At 35.3% G+C, this 24,946-nt stretch overlaps 1 protein-coding gene across 1 annotated transcript in view; it reads left to right on the forward strand.

Moving 5' to 3' along the window:
• The window catches only part of LOC122799533 (P2X purinoceptor 2-like), a 591,133-nt gene that overhangs the window by 189,766 nt on the left and 376,421 nt on the right, over positions 1 to 24,946 (forward strand). The window contains exon 2 of the mRNA XM_044068662.1: positions 15,656 to 15,806. Within this exon, the coding sequence (XP_043924597.1) occupies positions 15,656 to 15,806 (151 nt within the window). The remainder of the gene's footprint in view (positions 1 to 15,655; positions 15,807 to 24,946) is intronic.

Here is a 24,946-nt window from a genome sequence, read left to right on the forward strand (position 1 = left end):
CAAACATATTTCATATATTTTAATGTAATAGTTGCATAAAACAGTTATTCTGTTTCTGAAACTCCTAAATGTTATAAGAAACAGAAGAAGCAACTACAATTCTACAAGAATAAGCATTTATTTAGGAAAAAAAGTGAAGTTTTGTCCTTCGTACTGGCTGCGGGTATGTTTTGCCTTGCAAAATCTGATGTTTGTACAAAAAATGTCCCACTTTGGGCATTTGAAAAGGTGGCAACCCTAATCCAAAGGAAAGCTATATATAAAAAATTCCAAACAGTACTGGACCCAATACTGAACCCTGTGGAACACCTCTAATAATCGTCCTTTCATCTGAAAAACAATTGCCAGTTTTCACTCTACAGTTCCTACCATCCAACCAATTTGCTATCCACTTAATTACATATCCATTAATATTTAATTAATTTAATAAATCTAATACTCTATAATGGGGTATAGTATCAAAAGTCTTGGGCATATCTAAATGTGTAACATCTACTACATTCCCATCTTCCAGAGTCCTTCACAACTGCTCATGAAAAGCTAATAAATTAGTACCACAGCATCTACCTGCAACAAACCCATATAACATTAAATCATATTCATCACCCAAAGAACTAATAATATGTTGAAACAATACCCATTCAAACATTTACCAGTAAGACTTGTAAGACTAATTGGTCTGTAATTTTCAAAAACATGATGATCACCGCTCTTTAGAACATGAACACTATAAACCAGTTTCCATAATGGGGAACATATTGTACGTCTAATGTTTTTTTTAAACAAATAACACAAACAAGGAGTAATGCCCCTAATACTAGAAGATAGAAACAGACCCCTAATACCATCAGACCCTATACTTCTAACTGTATCATACAGTGCATTAGACCAAAGTGTAAATATTTCCAGATAGACAGCAGGCATATTAAGAGATAAATTCAGATTTCTCATTTCATCTGCAAGACCAACAAAGTCATTTTTTATTTTTATTTATTTACTTATTTCACATTTGTTGACTGGGAAAGTCCAACTAGATCAGAGCCTATTTTCAGCAAAGACCCAGGGAGAAATGCTACAGACGTATGTCTTTGGAATTAGTAAAGGTGTTAGGTACTGACTCAGCATCAGTTATTAGTTCATCACCAACTTGAAGTTCTCTTCCAGTATAGGCTTCTTTCTTAAACCTTTTCAAATGATTAAAACATGCCTTTTTATTACCAGCAACACTATTAGCTTAGTCTTTTTCATAAGCTACTCTCCTCATTTTAGATAACTTACTCAACGTTTTTCTCGATGTTCTGTAATTAAGCAATGTCTTTCCCCCAGACTGCTTTCTCAACCTTTTCCACAAATTTTGTGACTGATTATATATAGCCTTTGTAGAGAAGTCTTCCACCACAGAGGGCTGTACTCATAGTGCTTAGTAGTAATTACAGGTACAAAATGTTTAATCACCGTATACAAAAAAATCCTGAAACCTGTTCCATCATTCCCTAATGTCCACAGAACAAACAGGTTATTTCCAATTCCAGTTAATTACTTCGTCTCATCTTACTATAATCTGCAATAGACTAGGAATATCTCACCAATTAAACTAAATTTTCTGTGTGTGTGTGTGTGGGTGAGTGCATTTGTGTGTTTTTATAGGAGTGTGTGTGTGTGTGTGTGTGTGTGTGTGTGTGTGTGTGTGTGTGTGTGTGTGTGTGTGTGTGTGTGTGTGTGTGTGTGTGCATGCGTGTGTGTGTATATGTGTGAATGCATTGTGTGTTTTTGTGTGTGTGTGTGTGTGTGTGTGTGTGTGTGTGTGTGTGTGTGTGTGTGTGTGCTTTGGTCTTTAGAGATATTACCTTTTTGTGGCATTGACATCTCAGTTTTTTGCCTCATTGGTAGATTCAATGTTTTTCAATTTGTAAAAGGAACTGACTGTCCAATGTAACTTCAAAATTTTCAGTTGCCATAATCATCCATCCATTTTTGTGGTTTATGCAAGAATCTGTCCTTGCCAACTATTTTTATAATGACAAGCAAAGAATGTTTTAAAAGCATTCATATAGGACAGCATAAGGGATATTAAATAGAAGAAAAAATATAGTTTGTGTAGGCATTTAATGATGTCCATAGTAGTTTTTATTGTGTTTCATTCTCAGCTTGTGATATTTGTACTTTTGAGTATGAGTAATAATATGACAATGAAATAAAACTGGAACAAAGATTTACATTTTAAAACTAATGTTCATTTACATTAAATGGGAGCTGTAACTCTTTTTAGATAATGTTATGTTTCATTTATTGTTATAAATATATATCTACACTAGAAATATTGATATGATTTCCCTTGTAGATTTTCTAAACTCATACTTTTTCTTTCAAAGGCTGCTTTGCCTTTAAATGATAACTGTGATCAGTAATTAAATGATTAGTTGTTTGCAACTAAACAGATGTAAGGCACGCGATCTGGACATATATAAAATTTTCCTGTAGATGGACACCTAGCTGTCTGAATCAGAAAAGGGATGACTTTCCCTTGGAACTTGTTATTGTTATTTGTCTTCATGGTTTGCAGTAAACCCACTACGCTAGGTCTCTACTATAAAACAGACATATGTTCAGTATTATCTAGTCCGTTAACAATACTACATAATAATACTAATGTAGAAAATGTGTGATGTTTGAATACTGCCATAGGAAGCTTTTAAAATTAGGAAACATGGCTAAATTGTAATATCAGTGAACAGTTATGTTGATGAATTTTAGAAAGTCTCTTTTTTATTTAATTAATTAGCTAAAGGGCCGGGTAGGTCAACTAAACAGAATGCATTTTTCTACTACGATGGAGTTATTATAAACCTTCATAATATTTTAAAATAAAATTAATGTGCTTTTTTAATTGTGTCTGTATGTCATATGGTGTCATCACATTATGTAGAACCATGACTCTTTCATATAAGTGAGCAAAATCTGAAAGCCTAAACCATGTTAACATCAACATTAGATAAAACTGAACAACAAGACTTTGGAAGTCATCACAGGTCTTGTACTGCATAACAGTAAAATAATTGATTTAAAATAGGGCACTGAGCAAAATCCTAAAAAGCCATCTTTTCAAAATTGAAATTGAAATGTATTAAAATGCTATTATACTGCAGCAACATTCCAGTGATTAAAACTCAAAACACTATTGATAAAACACTTTGACAAGAAAGTAAAGCCAAAAAATAGTATAAATAATGTGCTAAATGAATGTCAAAAAGATGAGTCTTCAACATCCTTTTAAAATATACCAGCATGGGAGAGACTGTCACCAACTGGTGAAAAAAGTTTCTGATGAATGGTAATAAGTAAAAACGTATAAATAATACTTTTAACCATGAGAACACCTTCCTTGAGTTCAAAGAGTTATGTTGGCAGGTGAGATTAGATGCCCTCACCTTTCCAGGTCTTAATGACAGTCTTAGCCTCAGCAGCCTGCTGAAGCTGGGCTCTTACACAATTTAACTGTGTTCTCATGGTTAAAGGTATTATTTATATGTTTTTAGTTATTATTTTTAATATATGGTGCTGTTGTACGAAAAATGTTTAAAAGTTTTTAAATATTTTTTATATGTTTTCTGCTTGGTATCAAGGTTTGTATATGTCACTTTAAGTGTTACCAACTTTTAACATGTTTCATTAGCTGACTATGCCACGTGATGTTCTTAAATGGTATATATTACTGATGTAATTTGGTTTTCACTATTCTGAAGAAGTTAGCTGATTTATGCTAACAAAAGTTATGTGGTCGAGTTTGGGAAGGTGTCCTTGGTTTTGGTTTTGTTTGGACTTTACCCATAGTGCCCTTCTCCATGTTACCTCAGATCTCTTTTGCCACATAAGAAACAAGATGTGCCAGACAGCCTCTCCGCTAAGTGTTCATTTTGTTGATAGTTTGACCAGAATTTTCTTCATTTGACACTTTTCATATAAAAGGTCTTGAGTTTTCAGTTGTACCCTTTTTGATAGTGCCCTCTTTTCAGCTTTACTTCTCCTTTTTTCTACCAGTTGGTAACTCCTTTGTTGGTACCTTCCCTTACCCGGTTGGGTAGTCTTTCGTACCATAGTTGGTACTCCCTCTGTTCTATCTCTTTCCTCCTAAGATTGTATTGCATCTATTATTATTATTTTATTGTGGTATTGCTTAAATTTTAATTGTGTTTTTCCTGTTTAGGAATTGTTATACATATTGTGGAAAACATGTCAGAAAAGAAAATGACTACTGATTTTAAAAGATGTGACAAATGTGACAGAAAAATGCCTAACATAGACAGTTATATGTCTTGTGTTTACTGTTTAGGGGTTTCTCATTTATCAGAGAAACCGCCTTGTGATATATGTAAGACTTTCAGCTCCCGCACTCTTGCAGAATGCAAAAATAAAGTGTTGCTTGCTGGTTTACTAAAATCTCCTTTTTCAGAGGAGATTTCTGAGATGGAGGGTCCCCCTCAAGGAAAGATGACAAAAAGAGGAGTAAGTCTCTTCCCGCTTCTCCTTATGAGTCAAAATCATTGGAACCAAGGTCTAAGGTTCCTAAGTTGTTGCATAAGGAGATTCCAGTTCCAAGACCGAAATCCTCGGCTCCGATCTTGGTTCCAAAAGAGATGATTCCATCAGAGCCAACTGTTCTTTCGACACCGGACATTGTTTTGTCTGCTCCAACCTCTGTTACTGCACCATTAACTTTGAATATGGCATCTGCTACATTGTCTGCTCCAATTTCTTTGTCTGCTCCATCTTCAGCACTGACAACCACCATGAAGACTGCCTCTGCTCCAACTAATCTCTCCGTACCTATAGTCACTTTGGAACCAGTGTTTTCCTTTCCTGAGCTTTATAGTGGTCATTTGGCCTCAGCTCAGAGAGATAATGTTCTTCTCACGACCAGATACTCCCCTTTGGTAGATCCCTTCTATAGACAGCAGTATAGTCCTTTCCTTGAAAGCCCAGTTTCACCATCGGGGTTATCTACCCTTTCCTCCAAGAGCCTGTCTGAGTTAGATATAGTGAGACTGGTAGACCTGCTGTTGAAGGCCAGAAGCATTTCTCCTCCTCAGAATCCCTCCCTCCCAATCGGAGCAGAGGGCCCTGCTCTGAGGACTCCACAGTATTTTCTCCTCCAACTTCTTCAAAGGTTTTGGAAGTTTTGCCACTGACTGCTATCCCGGTTCCAATGGCTTTGGCACTGATAGTGGATCTCACTTCAGTGCCAGAGACTTCACTTTGGTCTGAACCCTCTGCAGAAACAGGCCATCCTTGGGTCCGAGATTGGCCTCCCTTGGCAGCCCTGTCTCTCCTGGAGCCTCCTACCCTGGAGGTTGGTCCTTCCGGGTGGGGTGTGACCCCTGGTTTTGAGTTTGTCCTTTTTGGTTCCAGGCTCCCATCCCTCCTCAGGGGGTCCGGCATTCCAGGCAATGGAGAGAGCTTTAGCCATGGCTGGCTCCCAGCTGGACCCATCGGCATTGGAGACACCCCCCTCCTCCTGTTTCTGAGCCACAGCTACTACCTCTCACTATTGTTGGACATCGGGTTCAGGAGCCAAAAGTTAGCCTTCATCAAGCTTCCCCTTCTGCAGGTTCCTCCTCTGACATTCCCCTCAAGAAGGTTCCTCACAAGAAAGTGTGCAAGAGGAAACATGTTGATTCCCTGGAGGAAACGCTGACTGAACTCCCCCTTTGAACCTGCAGACACATGTGATTGGAAATTCTTATCTTGGAAAACCTTATTTATGGTTGCTATTACATCTGCTAGATGTATATCAGAACTTCAAGCCTTGAGTATTAAGAGTCCATATTTTATTTTTCACAAGGATAGGGTTTCCTTACGAACAAATCCTTTCTTCCTTCCGAAAGTGATTTCGGATCTGTCTGTTAATCAAACTCTAGACCTACCTGTATTCTTCCTAAATTACTCTAATAAAGGGGAATATACTTTGCATTTGCTTGATATTCACAGACAACAACATTTTTATCTTGACAAGACAAAGTCCTTTAGAAAATCTGACTAGTTATTTACTGCCTATTCTGGTTCTAAGATGGGGAAAGCAGTAGCTAAAGTTACCCTATCCAAATAGCTTAGAGACTGCATTACACACATATACTGAGAAAATAACATGACTGTTCCTGCAAGGATTAAAGCACACTCAGCAAGGTTAGTTTCAACTTTTGCAGCCTTCCATTCCAAGTCTTTCATGGATGATATTTGCGCAGCAGCAACATGGGCCTCTCCTCATACATTTATTACACATTATAAATTAGATATGATTTCTAGGGGAAGAACTTCCTTCAGCTCAATGGTACTCAGGAATATTCTTCCTTAGGGCCTCCCAGAAAATGGGTAGCTAGGGACTCTGTCACACATGTAAGGAATGAATGAAGATTAACAACATCAGATAAAGAAGTTATGTCTTACTATAATGTTCCATCTGTGTTGTTGATCTTTATTCATTACAAACCCACCCTCCATTGCCCTCCAAGGTCTCTTGGAGGTTTGGTTATGGTCCTTCCAGTCCTGGTAAGATACTTGCTTAGAGAAAGCCTCCACTTTCCTTTCTAGAAGCTTTCCTGTCCTTTGGGCAAACTTGATCTGAGGTAACATGGGGAAGGGCACTATGGGTAAAGCTTAGCTTGAGAATTTTCTGGCTGGTGTGGGCTTGGTTAACAGCTGAGTCAGAACTGAGGATTGGTTCCGAACCCACATGTCATGAATGAATGATAATTAACAACACAGATGGAACGTTATGGTAAGACATAACTTCTTTTTATAGACTTTTTTGATTTTACTTGATATGCAGGTTATTGGAGCCTGAAGTTATTTTATACTTTCCCTTATTTTTGACTATCAATTTGATGCAGTTAAAATGTTTTGAATGGAAATTAAGTAAAGCCATATAAGCGTATAATACTGAAGTGTGGGCTGTGTAGTTCAGACTTTAAATATATATTTACAATAACTTTAAGTAGTATTATTATGGAATTTGTGATGATTTAAGCATGCCTTTTTGTAACCTGGAAGGATGGATTTAAAGAACCATATATAGTAATATTATGATGTTTATAATATATCAATAACAATTGCTTTACTCACAATTACAAGTAGATGTGTCATTAGAAATAGTTTTAAAATTATTAAAAGTCAGTTATGACAAGTATACTGAAGGCTGAAATCATTAATTTAAATTGGCAACAGTTAAAGAAAAAAATAAAGTTACTAGACTGTAGAACAAATATGTTATGTATTTTTTCTTTACATATTAAATTGGGGGACCATTAGATAACTGGTGTTGCTAGCAGATATATAGATATAACATGTTCCAAATGTGTGATAAATCTGAAAATATGTGTATAATCAGTCAGTTTGGAACAGATTAATTTCTTTATAGCTATGAATGTCTACTGTATTGCTTGAATCCAAAATCCTCATGTGACTGATACTTGGTTGACTAAAACTCCCAAGCTATCAACCAATGTTGAATTTATTCTACTATCATATCCAAAAGTGAATATAACACATGGCTTGCTTAAAAGGTAGAAAATCTGTAGGACCCGATGGAGTAAATTGCTGAATTTTTATCAAGCACTTTCAGAAAAATTAATGCCGTACCTGACAAAATTATTAAACCCTTTAATTAGTCCTAACTGGTTTGTTGTGGAATCTATGCAAGAAGTAGGTATTGTACAGATTAAAAAGGAATGTAAATCTGGATTTGATCTAATACATTTTGACAATATCCATATTGAATTTCGATTGATATATTTTAACTGAAACCTTAAAATATAGAACTCCTCATACTGAAAGCAGAGCATGGTCAGCACAATATCAATTATGTTCTGTATTCAAAGTACATTAGGTTTAAGTAAATCTGATGAAATTAGTGTTGCTAAACTTGAGGTAACCAAAGCTTTCAGTCTGAATAAATATAAATTGCATAGTTCAGGCATGATACTATGATTTTCCTCAACACTATATAACTATTTTGCAAAATCTTTGCAGTTGTACTAATAATACTGCACCTAATTCAAACTTTTAGCAGGTGTGGGACAAGCATGCTCATTGTCAGCTACTTTATTTGTTGTCATATGTAAACCTCTGTTTTGTGTGTTACAGCAAAATTTGGATAGTCTAGTAAAAACTCGTAATATACATATACTAATTGCTTATGCTAATGATTTCAATTTGGTACATAGAAAATAAAATTTTGAAATTGAGGGGTAATTCAGATGTCACCATTACTGGATTACAAATGAACTATACTAAATTCAAATATTTTGTGTTTTGTTCCCTTCTTGATGACTCTAGTAAAATATTAATTCATATTTTGAAGAAATTAATTTTTTTAGGAATTTTGTATTCCATTGACTATCAAAAGACTGCTGATTTAGCATGCCAGTATTAAGACAGAAAGAAAAACATAATGTTAGGTATGTTCATTATTAGGCCCTCGAAAGTTACAAAAGTATTCATATTCATATCCATATTCATATTATTATTATTATTATTATTTTCTGATGTAAAACATACAATTCTTCCTGTTCAATGGACTGTGCCTATTAAGAAGACTTTTTATAAATTTATGCGAGAGAGTGGTTTCTGCAGAATATCATGGAACCTATCTTCTAATATTTTTAATATTTCATGGGTTCAGGATTCCATTATACTAATTCAGTGTTTCTGAAACTAGGGTCCGTGAACTCCTGGGGGTCCATACGATAAAATCTAGGGGTCCACAAGCTCACTTGCTTCCACCTGTATTTTGGGCATCATCCACGACCCGGCCCTGTAAATGCAGAAAAAAAATTTGCACCACTAATCCAAAATTTATTTAAAAAAAAGACAAGAAAGAAATTTCCCTGTTTGTGGCTGAACAGCTTAATTTCTGTATTTGCGGCTAAGCAGCTGTTTGCCCTTAGTTTTTAAAGGAGAAGATGAAGGAACAACTTCTGTGTTTGCAGCTGACACTGAGCAGCTGCTTACGCGACCTGTGTTTTCTGCCAGCAGTTATAACTTGGAGGAAAATTTAAACACCTGTTCTATTCCCTCCAAGTAAGACAGGTCCTGGATTTATGGATTTATGTTCATTGCTGTATGTATACAGGAATGGGTATGCAGAGCTGATGATCGATCCAGATGATCTTGTTGAAAGAACTTAAAGGCATTTTTTTTTAATCAAGGCTTGAATAAGAAGCCTGAGTGTAGCTGAGAGTGTGCGCATGCTTTTAGTTTGGCAGATTTACTTGGTACATTTGTAAAACACAAGAAAATAGAAGTTGGATGATTTTTAATATTTTAGTACTGCATACACCTTTAAGTTTTGTGGTTTAAGCTGTCAATTGTCCAGATTTTCACAGAATGTCCAGATTTCCTTATTTGGTCTGTTCCTCATAAAATGTTGTTTTTTCTAGCAAATCCATGGCATATCACTGAGGAATGAACTCAGAAAATAATGCCAGACATTTAAGCTTTGGATTTCATATGTTTCAGAAAATTCGTACTAATGCAAAACTTGTTGTTTTATCAACTTTCTAAGTTTATAAGAGCAATATTTAAAGTCTATTCTTAGTTTTGGACCTTTGTTCCCCCCATTATGACAGGCTTTGTCCATACCCTTCAGCTGTCCAGGTTTTTGCAGAATGTCCGGATTTTGCTTCTTATTTTCTGTCTGTTTCTAATAAAAATTGTGTTTTTTTGGAAAATCCCTGGCAAATCATTGAGGACTGAACTCAGAAAATAATGACAGACATTTGAGCTTTAGATTTCATAACCTTCAGAAAAAATCATTCTAATGCAAAACTTGTTGTTCTATTAACTTTCTACATTTATAATAGCAATAATTAAAATGTGTCCCTAGTTTTGGCCCTCTTTGCCCCCATTATGATAAATGCATTTTTCAAGGAATTTAGTTTCAAGTGTATTTTCAAGGAATTGTGAGCTTCAAGGGAAGAGAAGTTCACTGCTGCTCATGCTAAGTCTGTTTACAATGTGCAATTGCTTTGTTCAGCTAGCTAGCAAATGGTATCACTATTGTAGTACAGATCTTCAAGATAGTGTTAGTAGCACAACAGGTAGCATACTTGCAAATTAATGCAGAAGGCTGTGGGTTCTATTCCCACAGCATATTGATGGGCTGCTGATACTGTGTTGCATTTTTAGGGGGTGGGGTACTGAAGTTCTAAATGCGTCCTCCTTTGGATGAGATGCCTAGTAACTATGAACCTGTTTTCAGTTTGTCATCCATGCAATATTACCAGCTTACCATTTTTTTAATGTAGCATAAGTAGGCAATTTATTCTTCAAGGGCAGCAGGCACTGAATTTGTAAATGAAACACTGAAATAAAGTTGTTTGCTAGCAGCAACCTTTTCATTAGTTACAGATCTCTTTAAGGTGGAATTTATTCACATGCCTTTTACTTCTTCAGATATTGTGCATATTGACTGATATTGGTGGATTGTAATGACAGAAGTTTGAGTAGCCTTTTATGGTTGAAATGTTCTGAACTGGGCAATTTTGTCATTATCGGTTCACATGTTTTATTTCATTGCTTACTGGAAAAATGTGCAAAACTATATATTTAAAAGACGTACTACCAAGTGGTGTATTATACAAGGGATATATTTTAATTATTGTGTATTAAAATTTAATTATACAATTAGGAAGGTGAATCAAAATACTTTTGCATGGTCTGAAAAATATTCGCAAGGGACCTATGCTTTGAAAACAGCCCAAAGCTAAACTTTATCCGCCACTGGCCAGATGCATTTTCTTTGAATGTGGGTTTCAATGCTGTTTCAGTGAATGTGAATTTCAAAGGCAGAGAAGTCTTAATGCTAAGTCTGGTTTCATTGTGAGACTGTATTGCTTTGCTTAGCTTTAGCAAATGTCTATCAGGATTTGTGCTCTAAAATTTGAAATACAAGTTTTAAATTAAATCCAAATATCTTTAATCGTTGTAGAAGTAAAGCAGAAAACAGTATGCATACTGAAAATTTTAAATAGTGTTTATGGCAACTGGGGAGAAATAGCTAAGTAATGGGACACTGAAATGGCTGCATGGTGGGGAGGGGACTAATTTGGGTTTGGGGTTGATCCAAATGTAATGTATGTGTGCCGCCACCTTTAGGGGTACACGAAAATATTTCCTTTATAAAAGGTGACCTCCAGCTTGCAAAGTTTCGGAACCACTGTGCTAATTTATACTCAGTAAAAAGCTGAAGAAGTGTATATATATATATATATATATATATATATATATATATATATATATGTAGATGGATTCTCTTAAGATCAAAGTTTTGAAACTTCAAATGTTTTGAATGGAGATTGCTGTACAGCGTGGAATGGGAAATTTACTGTTTTCCTCACTGCAGTGTGATCTTGGAGGTGGTATATTTATTTAACAGGTGATGTGAGTGGTGCAGGGGAACTTGCCCTCCTGCAAAAACATAAAAAAATTGTTTTTATTTTTTTATTACAATTTCGAAGATTCAAAACTTCGATCTTATGGTCTTGACCATTTGCAGTTTGAAGTTTTGAAACTTTGAGCTTGTAAAGTAGATCTATGTATACATACATATCTCCCCCCCCCCCCTCTCTCTCTCTCTCTATATATATATATATATATATATATATATATATATATATATAAAATGCTCAGATTTGAGGTATATAATTTACAAATGCCTTTAGAATCATCCAAGCACAAGAAATTATGGGGATTTTAGTTCTATTGTCATTTTCTTCCCTACTAAAAGTTTACTGGGGAGTTAAGCACATCAGTTTCCGTAGAAAGGCAAAACAATGTTGTCCATTATATACAGAAAAATACATTAAGTATAATGAAGGTTTTACTGAAAATAACAGATGGGCTAAGGTATTAAAATGAGATGGTTATTTGCCTTTAAGTGAATATTTATAAACAGAATTTTCCACATATTCTCCCCACTTACTAATATGTTTTTTGGGGGGAGTGATCTTGTATATTACTTTAAATTGACATTTTTAATAAAATGTTAGACATTCCTTTTCTTCCAAGTTTGTGGGGCAATAACTTTTAGTCTCAATGTGACATGTGACCCAGTTGGTGACATGTATTCCTTGGTGGAATGTATCACTCTAAACGTGATATGAAATTGTCGAGAAACCATGGCTGTAATAATGTATACAGACTGTCTTTTTGGCTATATTATGAATTTGTTCCTTTCTCAGCATCATTTTAATACTGAGTAGTATTTCTCAATAAATAGCTTCTCTCTCTCTCTCTTTTGTATTTATTATCAAGGACTGAGATATGCTAGATTTTTTATGATATACAAGTCTTAATGGAATGAAACCCCCCTTAATTAAATATGTAACCAATAGTCTGGTTTCTTGATGCCCAAGGGAAAATAAGTAATTGTAATCCATGTGACCTGAGATTCACTAGCCACTCAAGCAGCAGACAAACTGGGTGAGAAGGGTGGGAGTGAGTGGCTGGCAGTAGTTTGCCCTTATTGTGGGAGAATGAAGCCAGCTCAGTCTACTGTTATACTGATACCAGGTAGAGTTTTTCTGCTAAAGACTAGTGAAAGTGCCAGGACATAAACTTGGCTCTGCAAGCCATTGTTTGCACATGTACAGAAGCATATGTTTTATATATATATATATATATATATATATATATATATATATATATATATATATACATGTATATATATATATATATATATATATATATATATATATATATATATATATATACATGTATATATATATATCTATATCACTGTGGCATCATTATAGTCCCTTGCTTCAAGAGATGTGTACAGCAAGACACCAAGGGTGAGATGGCGGGACCAAAACCTTTATCCTCCATACAGAATGATGGCTAAGATCCCTGGTTCTCACCTCTCTCTCTGTCCTCATAAAGCACTAAAGAAGGAGAGATGATTGGGCTGATAGAAGAAGGGACTATATGGTTGGCAAGGGGGAGACAGGAAAAAGAAAAAAGTGTGACCACTAGTGTAGGAGTGGCCTAAGTCACTATATATTGCTATTTATTTACTTATTTGTTTTTTGAGCAGATGGATGGGCTGCTTCCAAGACTCTTTTCAGCCATGTCCTTGTCCTGAAGGCATGATAAAACAAAAATGGGAAATAACACATGGCATTTAATTGATTATTCACGTTATATATGGTTACATAAAGTTTAAGTGCATACAGTGTTACATAAGTTTCTGCATGTGGTGACATCAAGACACACTTTTTTAGGTCATTAATAGGCCAAAAAAAGCAGGTAGTAGAACAACTCTGTCAACTAATTATTTACAGATTACAAAATGAATCTTCAGCTTGTTAAACAGGCAAAATATTTACAGCTATACTGCCAAGACTAGATTTCTATGACAGTATCTCCCAAGAAATGTTAAGTAGACTGAGGAGCCTGTCATCCATTTTCTTTTTATCACTAACAATAAAAGCTTTCAATTGAATGTAACTGTCGCTTGTATTTGAATCCATCATAATTTTATTTGCTCCATATTTGTTGAGGCAATGATTTTTATGCAGTAGGAGCTTATTTTCACTCTCCCTTGTCACTAAACCAAGGAGAGGTCTTTTTAACTAACCCATGAAAAGGTATTATTTCCCCAGTAACACCCACCTTAGGGGCATTATTGTACTTAGACAATGGACTATCTGTTAAATTGTGTCAAATTTGCTTTTTAATTAGTGTATCCTTATTAATATTTTTGATGTACATAGTTTGCCTGTCTAATGTTTCAATGTTGATATAGCATAAGTAATTACTGCTGAAGGAATTATTTCACATCCAGAATATATCAGTATTTAATGTAGAGACACACATTCACATGCACGAGTGCGAGCGCGCGCACACACACACACACACACACACACACACACACACACACACACACACACACACACACACACACACACACACACACACTGCATGCACACACACGCACACACACGCACACACACACACAATTACAACCAATTTATGGATTATGTACAACTTTGATGTTTGTGATCAAGACTGAACAAGTATATAATAAATAAAGGTTGCAATAATGTACTCCATCTCCTGCTATCAGACATATACAAGGCTACCCACTGCAACCCCCCCTTCATATAGATAGGCAGGCAGACACACCCACACACATGCAGACACACACACACACACACACACACACACACACACACACACACACACACACACACACACACACACACAGACACTGCATGCACACATACGCATACGCACACATGCACACACACACACACACACACACACACTCACATTGCAGTCACTTTACTGACTGCATACGTATCAATTGTCTGAGTGTTGTCAAATGAATGAGCAAATAAATTAATAAATAAACATTGCTGTTAGATACATACAATGCAGTCTGTTGCAGTTCCCACAATGGCCACCTTAAGTTTGTTCCTTTCAGGCACATTATATATTGCAACCCACTGCAAGCCTAACATGTGCACGAGTGCACGCTCATGCACACGTGTGCGCGTGCACACACACACACACACACACACACACACACACACACACACACACACACACACACACACACACACACACACACACACACACACACACACACACACACACACACACACACACACACACACACACACACACACACACACTCACATTGCAGTCACTTTACTGACTGCATACGTATCAATTGTCTGAGTGTTGTCAAATGAATGAGCAAATAAATTAATAAATAAACATTGCTGTTAGATACATACAATGCAGTCTGTTGCAGTTCCCACAATGGCCACTAAGTTTGTTCCTTTCAGGCGCATTATATATTGCAACCCACTGCAAGCCTAACATGCGCATGAGTGCATGCTCACATGCTCACTCACACGCGTGCGCGCACACACACACACACACACACACACACACACACACACACACACACACACACACACACACACACACACACACAGTATTGTACATATTCACCCTATAAGATGGCTGGCAGTGTAACTGCTGAACAGAACATAAAGTGAGTCAGACAAGTAGGGATGATGAGAGACTGCAATTGCAGGCTAACAGAGTATTATTTAATTTAAAAGTGTATCTAAGAAAAAGCTTTTTTTATGAGCTTGATTTTGCTCTCTCTGAGCTCCATCTTCTTTGCTCATGTTTTTGTAGATCTAGATATAGCCAGCAGTGTTAAAATGATTGTGATATGTGTAGAGAACTTCATTATTTGCTTCTGAATGCAGATGTAACCTACAGAGTTAAAATGTCATTTGGTGGGATGTTGATTTCTTATTATGGGTAAAATTCTTAATGTTAATGTATATAATGTTTTATTGTTTAGTATATGCTAGTGGAGTTGTATTTTATTTCACAATTCCTATTCTTATGATATTTCTTGCTTTAATATGTATCCATTAGTATATAAGGTGGTATATGTTGTGTCGTGTATGGACTGACCAATGATTCTCAGTCTTCTATGTGATCATTCATTACCTTTACAAGATGGAGCTATACAAGGGAAACCCCCAGATGAGGAAGACAGAAATAAATTGTTTTGCACTACCTAGGTGAAGTAAAGAGGGAAATATATTTTTATTATCCTTTTCTCTCCTACTAGGTATGTGTTTATAACACAAAAAGCTTACCAGGACACAGACACAGGACCAGAGAGCTCTGTAATCACTGAAGTCAGAGGATCATCCAAATCAGAATCTCCAAACTTAGGGCAAAAGATCTGGGATGTGGTAGAGTACGTGAAGCCACCTGAGGTATGTAACACACACTTTGGACCAGGTAAGTATTAGTCAGTAGATAATGAATGTAAAAATAGACAATTTAGCTGCAGACTGTCAAACTTTATTCAGAAGATAAGGTTTTAGAAATGGAAGACAGATGTTTGCAAGTAATTGGATGCATTGAGTAGTTGTAAAAGTATTGGAGAAGAGAATGTTGGAACATCATTGCATCAAATGCAGTGTACTATGAGTTTGGCTTTCAGACCGGGTATGTTTGGTCAAAGTACTTGTCGCTAAATGTACTTCAATGAACAAACCTGTATAAAACGGCATAAGCTTAAAACCAAAATAAAGAATATAAGTGACATGGATTTTGAACCAAGACAATTTTACTATTAAAGTCAGCTTAGTTGAAAGTCTGTAACACCTGTCTTCTTTAGTTTATTTATGAGTATTGCACAGATTGTGCTTAGAGTCTTTTTGGTTTGTTCCATCCTAAAAAATATGGAGTATACTGGTTTCTGTGGGCACAGAACCTCCACATCCTCTACCATGTGGGAGAACCTTGTTCTCCAGTTAATTACAATTAACTCTAAATGTCACTATACCAGGGCTAGCCTTAGGTTAACTAGTGACCTAGACAAAAGGACTTCAGGATATCCCTCCCCCATACAAACATCACCCAGTACCCCTATCCTGGCCTACCCACTCTATCCAGATTACCTAATTTTTCCCTTTTCTCACAGTTTGTCTTACACCTCACTTGTTTACTAAATTTCATTTATTCAACATATTTAAATAGGCAAGACTGTCTTCTGATAACTAAGTAGAAAACAGCTGTATGAAGATGGGGTCTGCAAGGCACCCACAAGCAATAGGGGTTTCTTGATGATTTTTCTATGGTTCATGTTACCCTGTTGTTTTATATTAAAAAGCAAGCTTTTCATCCAATGATGGTCTGAACAAAAAGCATGATTAAGGGAAGAAATTCAGTCTTGCTCTTCAACTTTGATTTTCCATGAATATTTTTAACACACCCTAACTGAACAAGACTACAACTAAATTAACCTGAGGACTAGGAGCAGCTAGGTACCAGAAGCCATTGGGTTACAGAAGTTCAGGGATGCATTTTAAAATGAAGAGAGCTGAACCTGAACAAAAATTATACATAAGGCAAGTAAATCATCCATATTTTTTTATTTGAAGGAAGAAATGAGATGTATCCAAGGCTTAATGCTCTAAGGTAATCAAATAATGGTGTATATTTCTATCTGGTGTTAAGCTGGGAAAAAAATAAAGGGACTAGTGGCTACAATCATACATTTTAAGTCACTGCTGCCATATGTATATACAATATGCCTCCTTACCCCCTATCTGCAAAAGAAAACAACATTTGGGGTACCCTCTATTGTCATACTTGGCAAAATAAAAAAAAAAAATAGAACATATTTGCTGTCAGACATGCATAAACAGATTACCACCTATATATGCACCTGATGTTCAATTGTGAGGAAAAAATTAAGTAATATAGTAATGTTTTCAACTGACCTTTAGACAGCCTGTTCCTACACAATCTTTTTTAAACACCTTTATTAAATTATCACTTAAGACATAGGCAAACATACATTAACAGAAAATAAAACAAGCCATTTTTAAATTTTTTTCATATAAATACAATATATATCATATATATTTTCTTTGCTACTATCATCAGTACATCTAAAAAATTGCTGAATTCCTGCCTTCCCTTAAACCTCACTCCTCATCTTCCTGAACATTATTATGCTTGTATTGTTTACACAATTTCCATTTATATATATGTAATTTGCTCTGTCCCTTTTCCAAAGACCCCTCTTCCAGTTATTTTATCTCTTTTAAAATATTCCATACTTCAAATATAGCTGGTTTAGACTTTGATTTCCATTTTCTAAGAATTGCGTTTTGGTAGTCAACAGAATTAAACTTAATAAGGCCTTACTATGTCTAGGCAATTCAAATCTTGTGTCCAGTTTGAAAGAATAATTTCCTTACTTGCAGTCATTTGCTCACCCAATATTTCAGATAGATCCTATGTAGGGAATTTTAAAAATCTGTCAACTTATTATACTCCCAAAACAAATGTTCCCAGTTACCTCTTTCTTTTCCATCACACCTTCAACCTTTGCTATCTACCTCAGGAAAAATTCTTTGAAGTCTGCTTGGGGTTTAAAATACCCATGGAAACACTTTCAAGCAAAGATCCTAAACCTTCTTGATTTGGTTGCAAACTTGGGAGCCATGCATATGTTTTCCCATTGCTTTTGTTGTAAATTGCTTTTCCAATCTCTCTTCCCAATCATTTCTATCCTCCTCTGATTGATTCTTATAGTTATTGTGCAATATTTATAGGGCCTACTAATTATCCCTTCTTAACAGCTGCTTCTGTTCTAGATTCAACTAAAAACTCTACCGGAGCAGGTCTTTCACTTAAAATTCCCATATGCATTTGCCTGTACTCTGAGATCAAGCCTTGGTAGGGACAGCAGTCTGTAGCATGCAATCCAAATATCTTCTTGGCCTCAACCCATTCTATCAACTTTCTGCTTGAGTTACTTGCTCTCAGTATCTTCTTTCTTTTGCTAAGTTTCTCCATTAAATTCCATCCTCCTCTTGCATATTTTCACCTACTAGCAGTCATCCTTATTAGCAAAATCTCCTTTCTACATCCTCTTATTGACTTAGATCCTAGAATACTTTCTGTTACTTTCTGAATATAATATTCTGTGTGGCTATTATTATTCTCCGTAAGGATCTGTATCCAAAATCCCACTCTCTGTCTAAATTCTTGAACTTCCCTATTGCTTAATCATCATCCGTTTCCACTTTGAATTATAATCTTCTGCTTGTATTATGTATATGAGCCTTAACTATGTAGCTCTAAAGTATCCCTTCAAATCAGGTAACCCTAAACTGCCTTGCTCTATTTGAAGGATCAACTTATCTCACTTAAATAGTTCCATCTTTCACTCCCAAATAAATTCCTTCAATTATTTATTAGTTATTGTCCACAGCTTCTCATTGGGTTGATAAAAGTATGCCTGACTTGTATACATTACTAAAAGAACTAAACACATTTTCATTGCTTGAATCTTACTATCCATATCTATTAATAAGAGTTTCCAGTTTCTCAGTGTTCGTATTATTGAAACAACAGAATCTAGCGTTTTGCCAAACACAAACGAAAATCCAAACACTGTAAGCAAAACACAGGGTCACCACTTCGCCTGAATGTTGACACAGGAAGCCAGCTGCATAGATCGAACAGATTCAATAAAAATATTTATTTTGTATAACAAAACAGTAAGTTAAGCGCTTTCACTCGTCATATACGAGCTTCATCAGAACATAATGCACATTAAGGTGTACCTATTTAAATATAAAATGGCGCCAAAATGTTCTAGCCTTAAAGCTATAAGTACATAATATCTGAAAAATATATGTATAAAATACCAATACATAAAATTGCATAAAATGTTAAATTGATTAAAATAATTAATTTTTCAACATTAACACAGGTTTCACAGAAATATAATCATTGATACCTGGTGGGTTCATAGCATCAGAATACAGTTGCCACCAGTATTCTCTGTAGGCTAACAAGTTCTTGATATTACCACCCCTTGGGTCCACTTTGATAATGTCTAAGATGGCAAACTTGAAATAATGTTCACTACCATTTTTGTTAATATGTCTATATAAAGCATTCTTGGTGTCATTAGTTCTAATACTATATCCATGAGCATAAATTCTCTTCTTAAACTGTCTTTGAGTTCTCCCTATATAGTACGCAGGGCAGCACATGCATTTTGCCATATAAATTAACATACTAGTATTACAATTTCCATTCTTAAATCTAACAATGGTTTTATTAACATTGTTTAAAGTAATACATATGTCTTCTAAGATGTCCTTACATTGTTTGCATGCCCCGCACTTCTTGGTGTGGACATCTTCACTTAGTTGAAAATTATTGCCACTTTCAAAAAGATTTTTTAAATTTCTACCCATTTTATATACATATCTGGGTTTGTTCCCAAGAGTACTTATTGTATCTGGCTCACTGAAAAATATATACCAATTCCTATCCAAAATTGATTTCACCGCCTGTGAATGTGGCCCGTATTCTATGATATATGCTCTTTTATAAATCTGAGTATTCATTGCTTCACTGGAATTCTGCACATACGTATCTACCTTCTTCATAATATTGTCATTCTTAATAGTGTCACTGTTTGACCCGAGTATAGGGGTATATCTTTTTCCCCATTCTCCAATGACATAATTCCTAATGTTGTACATCATTTTCTCATCATACCCTCTTTCACGGAATAACGTAGTTATATAATTCATCTCTTCAATCATATCTACATATTCCGATGTCATTCTAAGTGCACGGACCAATTGACCTTTATATATATTTTGTTTAAGCAGTTTTGGATGGTTACTGCTGTAATCTAAATAGGAGTTGGTAAACGTGGCCTTTCTATGTATCCTTGATTTAAATTTAGTCCCATCAAATAATACTAATGTGTCTAAATATGCCACACCATTATAGTTGTATTCAGAAGTGAATTTTAGATATGTACTACTATCGTTAAGGTACTGAACAAAATCACTAAATGAGTCCTGGTCACCGTTCCATAAAATATAGATATCATCAAGGTAACGGGAATAATACATAATCTTGTCATGGTATTTGCTGTTAAAGACAACAGTCTCTTCCCAATCAAGTAGCACCAAATTGGTATATGGGGCACAAGCTGCCCCATAGCTACACCATTGGTCTGCCTGAACATCTCCCCCTCAAAAAATATATAGTTGTGGTCTAAAACTATACTCATCATTTCTGCTAATAATTTAATTTTATCCCACGTCAATTTACTATGTTTGACCATACTGTTGGTGAACACTGTGATCCCATTATCATGGGGGATACAAGAGAACAGGTCCACCACATCTATTGATGAAAAATTATATTCTGACAATAAGCCAGCAGTGTTAAAATGATTGTGATATGTGTAGAGAACTTCATTATTTGCTTCTGAATGCAGATGTAACCTACAGAGTTAAAATGTCATTTGGTGGGATGTTGATTTCTTATTATGGGTAAAATTCTTAATGTTAATGTATATAATGTTTTATTGTTTAGTATATGCTAGTGGAGTTGTATTTTTATTTCACAATTCCTATTCTTATGATATTTCTTGCTTTAATATGTATCCATTAGTATATAAAGGTGGTATATGTTGTGTCGTGTATGGACGACCAATGATTCTCAGTCTTCTATGTGATCATTCATTACCTTTACAAGATGGAGCTATACATGGGAAACCCCAGATGAGGAAGACAGAAATAAATTGTTTTGCACTACCTAGGTGAAGTAAAGAGGGAAATATATTTTTATTATCCTTTTCTCTCCTACTAGGTATGTGTTTATAACACAAAAAGCTTACCAGGACACAGACACAGGACCAGAGAGCTCTGTAATCACTGAAGTCAGAGGATCATCCAAATCAGAATCTCCAAACTTAGGGCAAAAGATCTGGGATGTGGTAGAGTACGTGAAGCCACCTGAGGTATGTAACACACACTTTGGACCAGGTAAGTATTAGTCAGTAGATAATGAATGTAAAATAGACAATTTAGCTGCAGACTGTCAAACTTTATTCAGAAGATAAGGTTTTAGAAATGGAAGACAGATGTTTGCAAGTAATTGGATGCATTGAGTAGTTGTAAAAGTATTGGAGAAGAGAATGTTGGAACATCATTGCATCAAATGCAGTGTACTATGAGTTTGGCTTTCAGACCGGGTATGTTTGGTCAAAGTACTTGTAAGCTAAATGTACTTCAATGAAGAAACCTGTATAAAACGGCATAAGCTTAAAACCAAAATAAAGAATATAAGTGACATGGATTTTGAACCAAGACAATTTTACTAGTAAAGTCAGCTTAGTTGAAAGTCTGTAACACCTGTCTTCTTTAGTTTATTTATGAGTATTGCACAGATTGTGCTTAGAGTCTTTTTGGTTTGTTCCATCCTAAAAAATATGGAGTATACTGGTTTCTGTGGGCACAGAACCTCCACATCCTCTACCATGTGGGAGAACCTTGTTCTCCAGTTAATTACAATTAACTCTAAATGTCACTATACCAGGGCTAGCCTTAGGTTAACTAGTGACCTAGACAAAAGGACTTCAGGATATCCCTCCCCCATACAAACATCACCCAGTACCCCTATCCTGGCCTACCCACTCTATCCAGATTACCTAATTTTTCCCTTTTCTCACAGTTTGTCTTACACCTCACTTGTTTACTAAATTTCATTTATTCAACATATTTAAATAGGCAAGACTGTCTTCTGATAACTAAGTAGAAAACAGCTGTATGAAGATGGGGTCTGCAAGGCACCCACAAGCAATAGGGGTTTCTTGATGATTTTTCTATGGTTCATGTTACCCTGTTGTTTTATATTAAAAAGCAAGCTTTTCATCCAATGATGGTCTGAACAAAAAGCATGATTAAGGGAAGAAATTCAGTCTTGCTCTTCAACTTTGATTTTCCATGAATATTTTTAACACACCCTAACTGAACAAGACTACAACTAAATTAACCTGAGGACTAGGAGCAGCTAGGTACCAGAAGCCATTGGGTTACAGAAGTTCAGGGATGCATTTTAAAATGAAGAGAGCTGAACCTGAACAAAATTTATACATAAGGCAAGTAAATCATCCATATTTTTTTATTTGAAGGAAGAAATGAGATGTATCCAAGGCTTAATGCTCTAAGGTAATCAAATAATGGTGTATATTTCTATCTGGTGTTAAGCTGGGAAAAAAATAAAGGGACTAGTGGCTACAATCATACATTTCAAGTCACTGCTGCCATATGTATATACAATATGCCTCCTTACCCCCTATCTGCAAAAGAAAACAACATTTGGGGTACCCTCTAATGTCATACTTGGCAAAATAAAAAAAAAAATAGAACATATTTGCTGTCAGACATGCATAAACAGATTACCACCTATATATGCACCTGATGTTCAATTGTGAGGAAAAAATTAAGTAATATAGTAATGTTTTCAACTGACCTTTAGACAGCCTGTTCCTACACAATCTTTTTTAAACACCTTTATTAAATTATCACTTAAGACATAGGCAAACATACATTAACAGAAAATAAAACAAGCCATTTTAAATTTTTTTTCATATAAATACAATATATATCATATATATTTTCTTTGCTACTATCATCAGTACATCTAAAAAATTGCTGAATTTCTCCCTTCCCTTAAACACCACTCCTCATCTTCCTGAACATTAGTCTGCTTGTATTGTTTACACAATTTCCATTTATATATATATGTAATTTGCTCTGTCCCTTTTCCAAAGACCCCTCTTCCAGTTATTTTATCTCTTTTAAAATATTCCATACTTCAAATATAGCTGGTTTAGACTTTGATTTCCATTTTCTAAGAATTGCGTTTTGGTAGTCAATAGAATTAAACTTAATAAGGCCTTACTATGTCTAGGCAATTCAAATCTTGTGTCCAGTTTGAAAGAATAATTTCCTTACTTACAGTCATTTGCTCACCCAATATTTCAGATAGATCCTATGTAGGGAATTTTAAAAATCTGTCAACTTATTATACTCCCAAAACAAATGTTCCCAGTTACCTCTTTCTTTTCCATCACACCTTCAACCTTTGCTATCTACCTCAGGAAAAATTCTTTGAAGTCTGCTTGGGGTTTAAAATACCCATGGAAACACTTTCAAGCAAAGATCCTAAACCTTCTTGATTTGGTTGCAAACTTGGGAGCCATGCATATGTTTTCCCATTGCTTTTGTTGTAAATTGCTTTTCCAATCTCTCTTCCCAATCATTTCTATCCTCCTCTGATTGATTCTTATAGTTATTGTGCAATATTTATAAGGCCTACTAATTATCCCTTCTTAACAGCTGCTTCTGTTCTAGATTCAACTAAAAACTCTACCGGAGCAGGTCTTTCACTTAAAATTCCCATATGCATTTGCCTGTACTCTGAAATCAAGCCTTGGTAGGGACAGCAGTCTGTAGCATGCAATCCAAATATCTTCTTGGCCTCAACCCATTCTATCAACTTTCTGCTTGAGTTACTTGCTCTCAGTATCTTCTTTCTTTTGCTAAGTTTCTCCATTAAATTCCATCCTCCTCTTGCATATTTTCACCTACTAGCAGTCATCCTTATTAGCAAAATCTCCTTTCTACATCCTCTTATTGACTTAGATCCTAGAATACTTTCTGTTACTTTCTGAATATAATATTCTGTGTGGCTATTATTATTCTCCGTAAGGATCTGTATCCAAAATCCCACTCTCTGTCTAAATTCTTGAACTTCCCTATTGCTTAATCATCATCCGTTTCCACTTTGAATTATAATCTTCTGCTTGTATTATGTATATGAGCCTTAACTATGTAGCTCTAAAGTATCCCTTCAAATCAGGTAACCCTAAACTGCCTTGCTCTATTTGAAGGATCAACTTATCTCACTTAAATAGTTCCATCTTTCACTCCCAAATAAATTCCTTCAATTATTTATTAGTTATTGTCCACAGCTTCTCATTGGGTTGATAAAAGTATGCCTGACTTGTATACATTACTAAAAGAACTAAACACATTTTCATTGCTTGAATCTTACTATCCATATCTATTAATAAGAGTTTCCGGTTTCTCAGTGTTCGTATTATAGTATTATATTTTGTTTAGTCTTGTCCCATATATCCTTAGCCACCATAACTGAAGCCTTTTTAATCCATATTCCTAAATACTTCATCTTATCTTGTCCACATCAATATGGGTACTGCTGAACCAATTCATGTGTGGGTACATAATTTACAGCCTTAGCCTTTGTTTTATTTTCATTATTTTTATATCCTGAAAAGATTTTAAACTGTCTCAAAATGTTCCACAATGCTGAGGTGTCATTTTCCAGATTTATCAGGTATAAAATGATAATATTTGCAAATAAAAGACAACTTTTATTGCTTACCATGCCAATTTTATATGTGTATTTATAACTCCCTTATTTTCTTTTTCAGTGTCTCTAAATATAAAGCAAATAACAAAGGGGAAGAAGAAGGATACCCCTGGCAGGT

This window comes from Protopterus annectens, chromosome 4.part0, assembly GCF_019279795.1.
Source record: "Protopterus annectens isolate FY-2018-M chromosome 4.part0, PAN1.0, whole genome shotgun sequence".
In the NCBI taxonomy this organism is placed as follows: Eukaryota; Metazoa; Chordata; order Ceratodontiformes; family Protopteridae; genus Protopterus; species Protopterus annectens.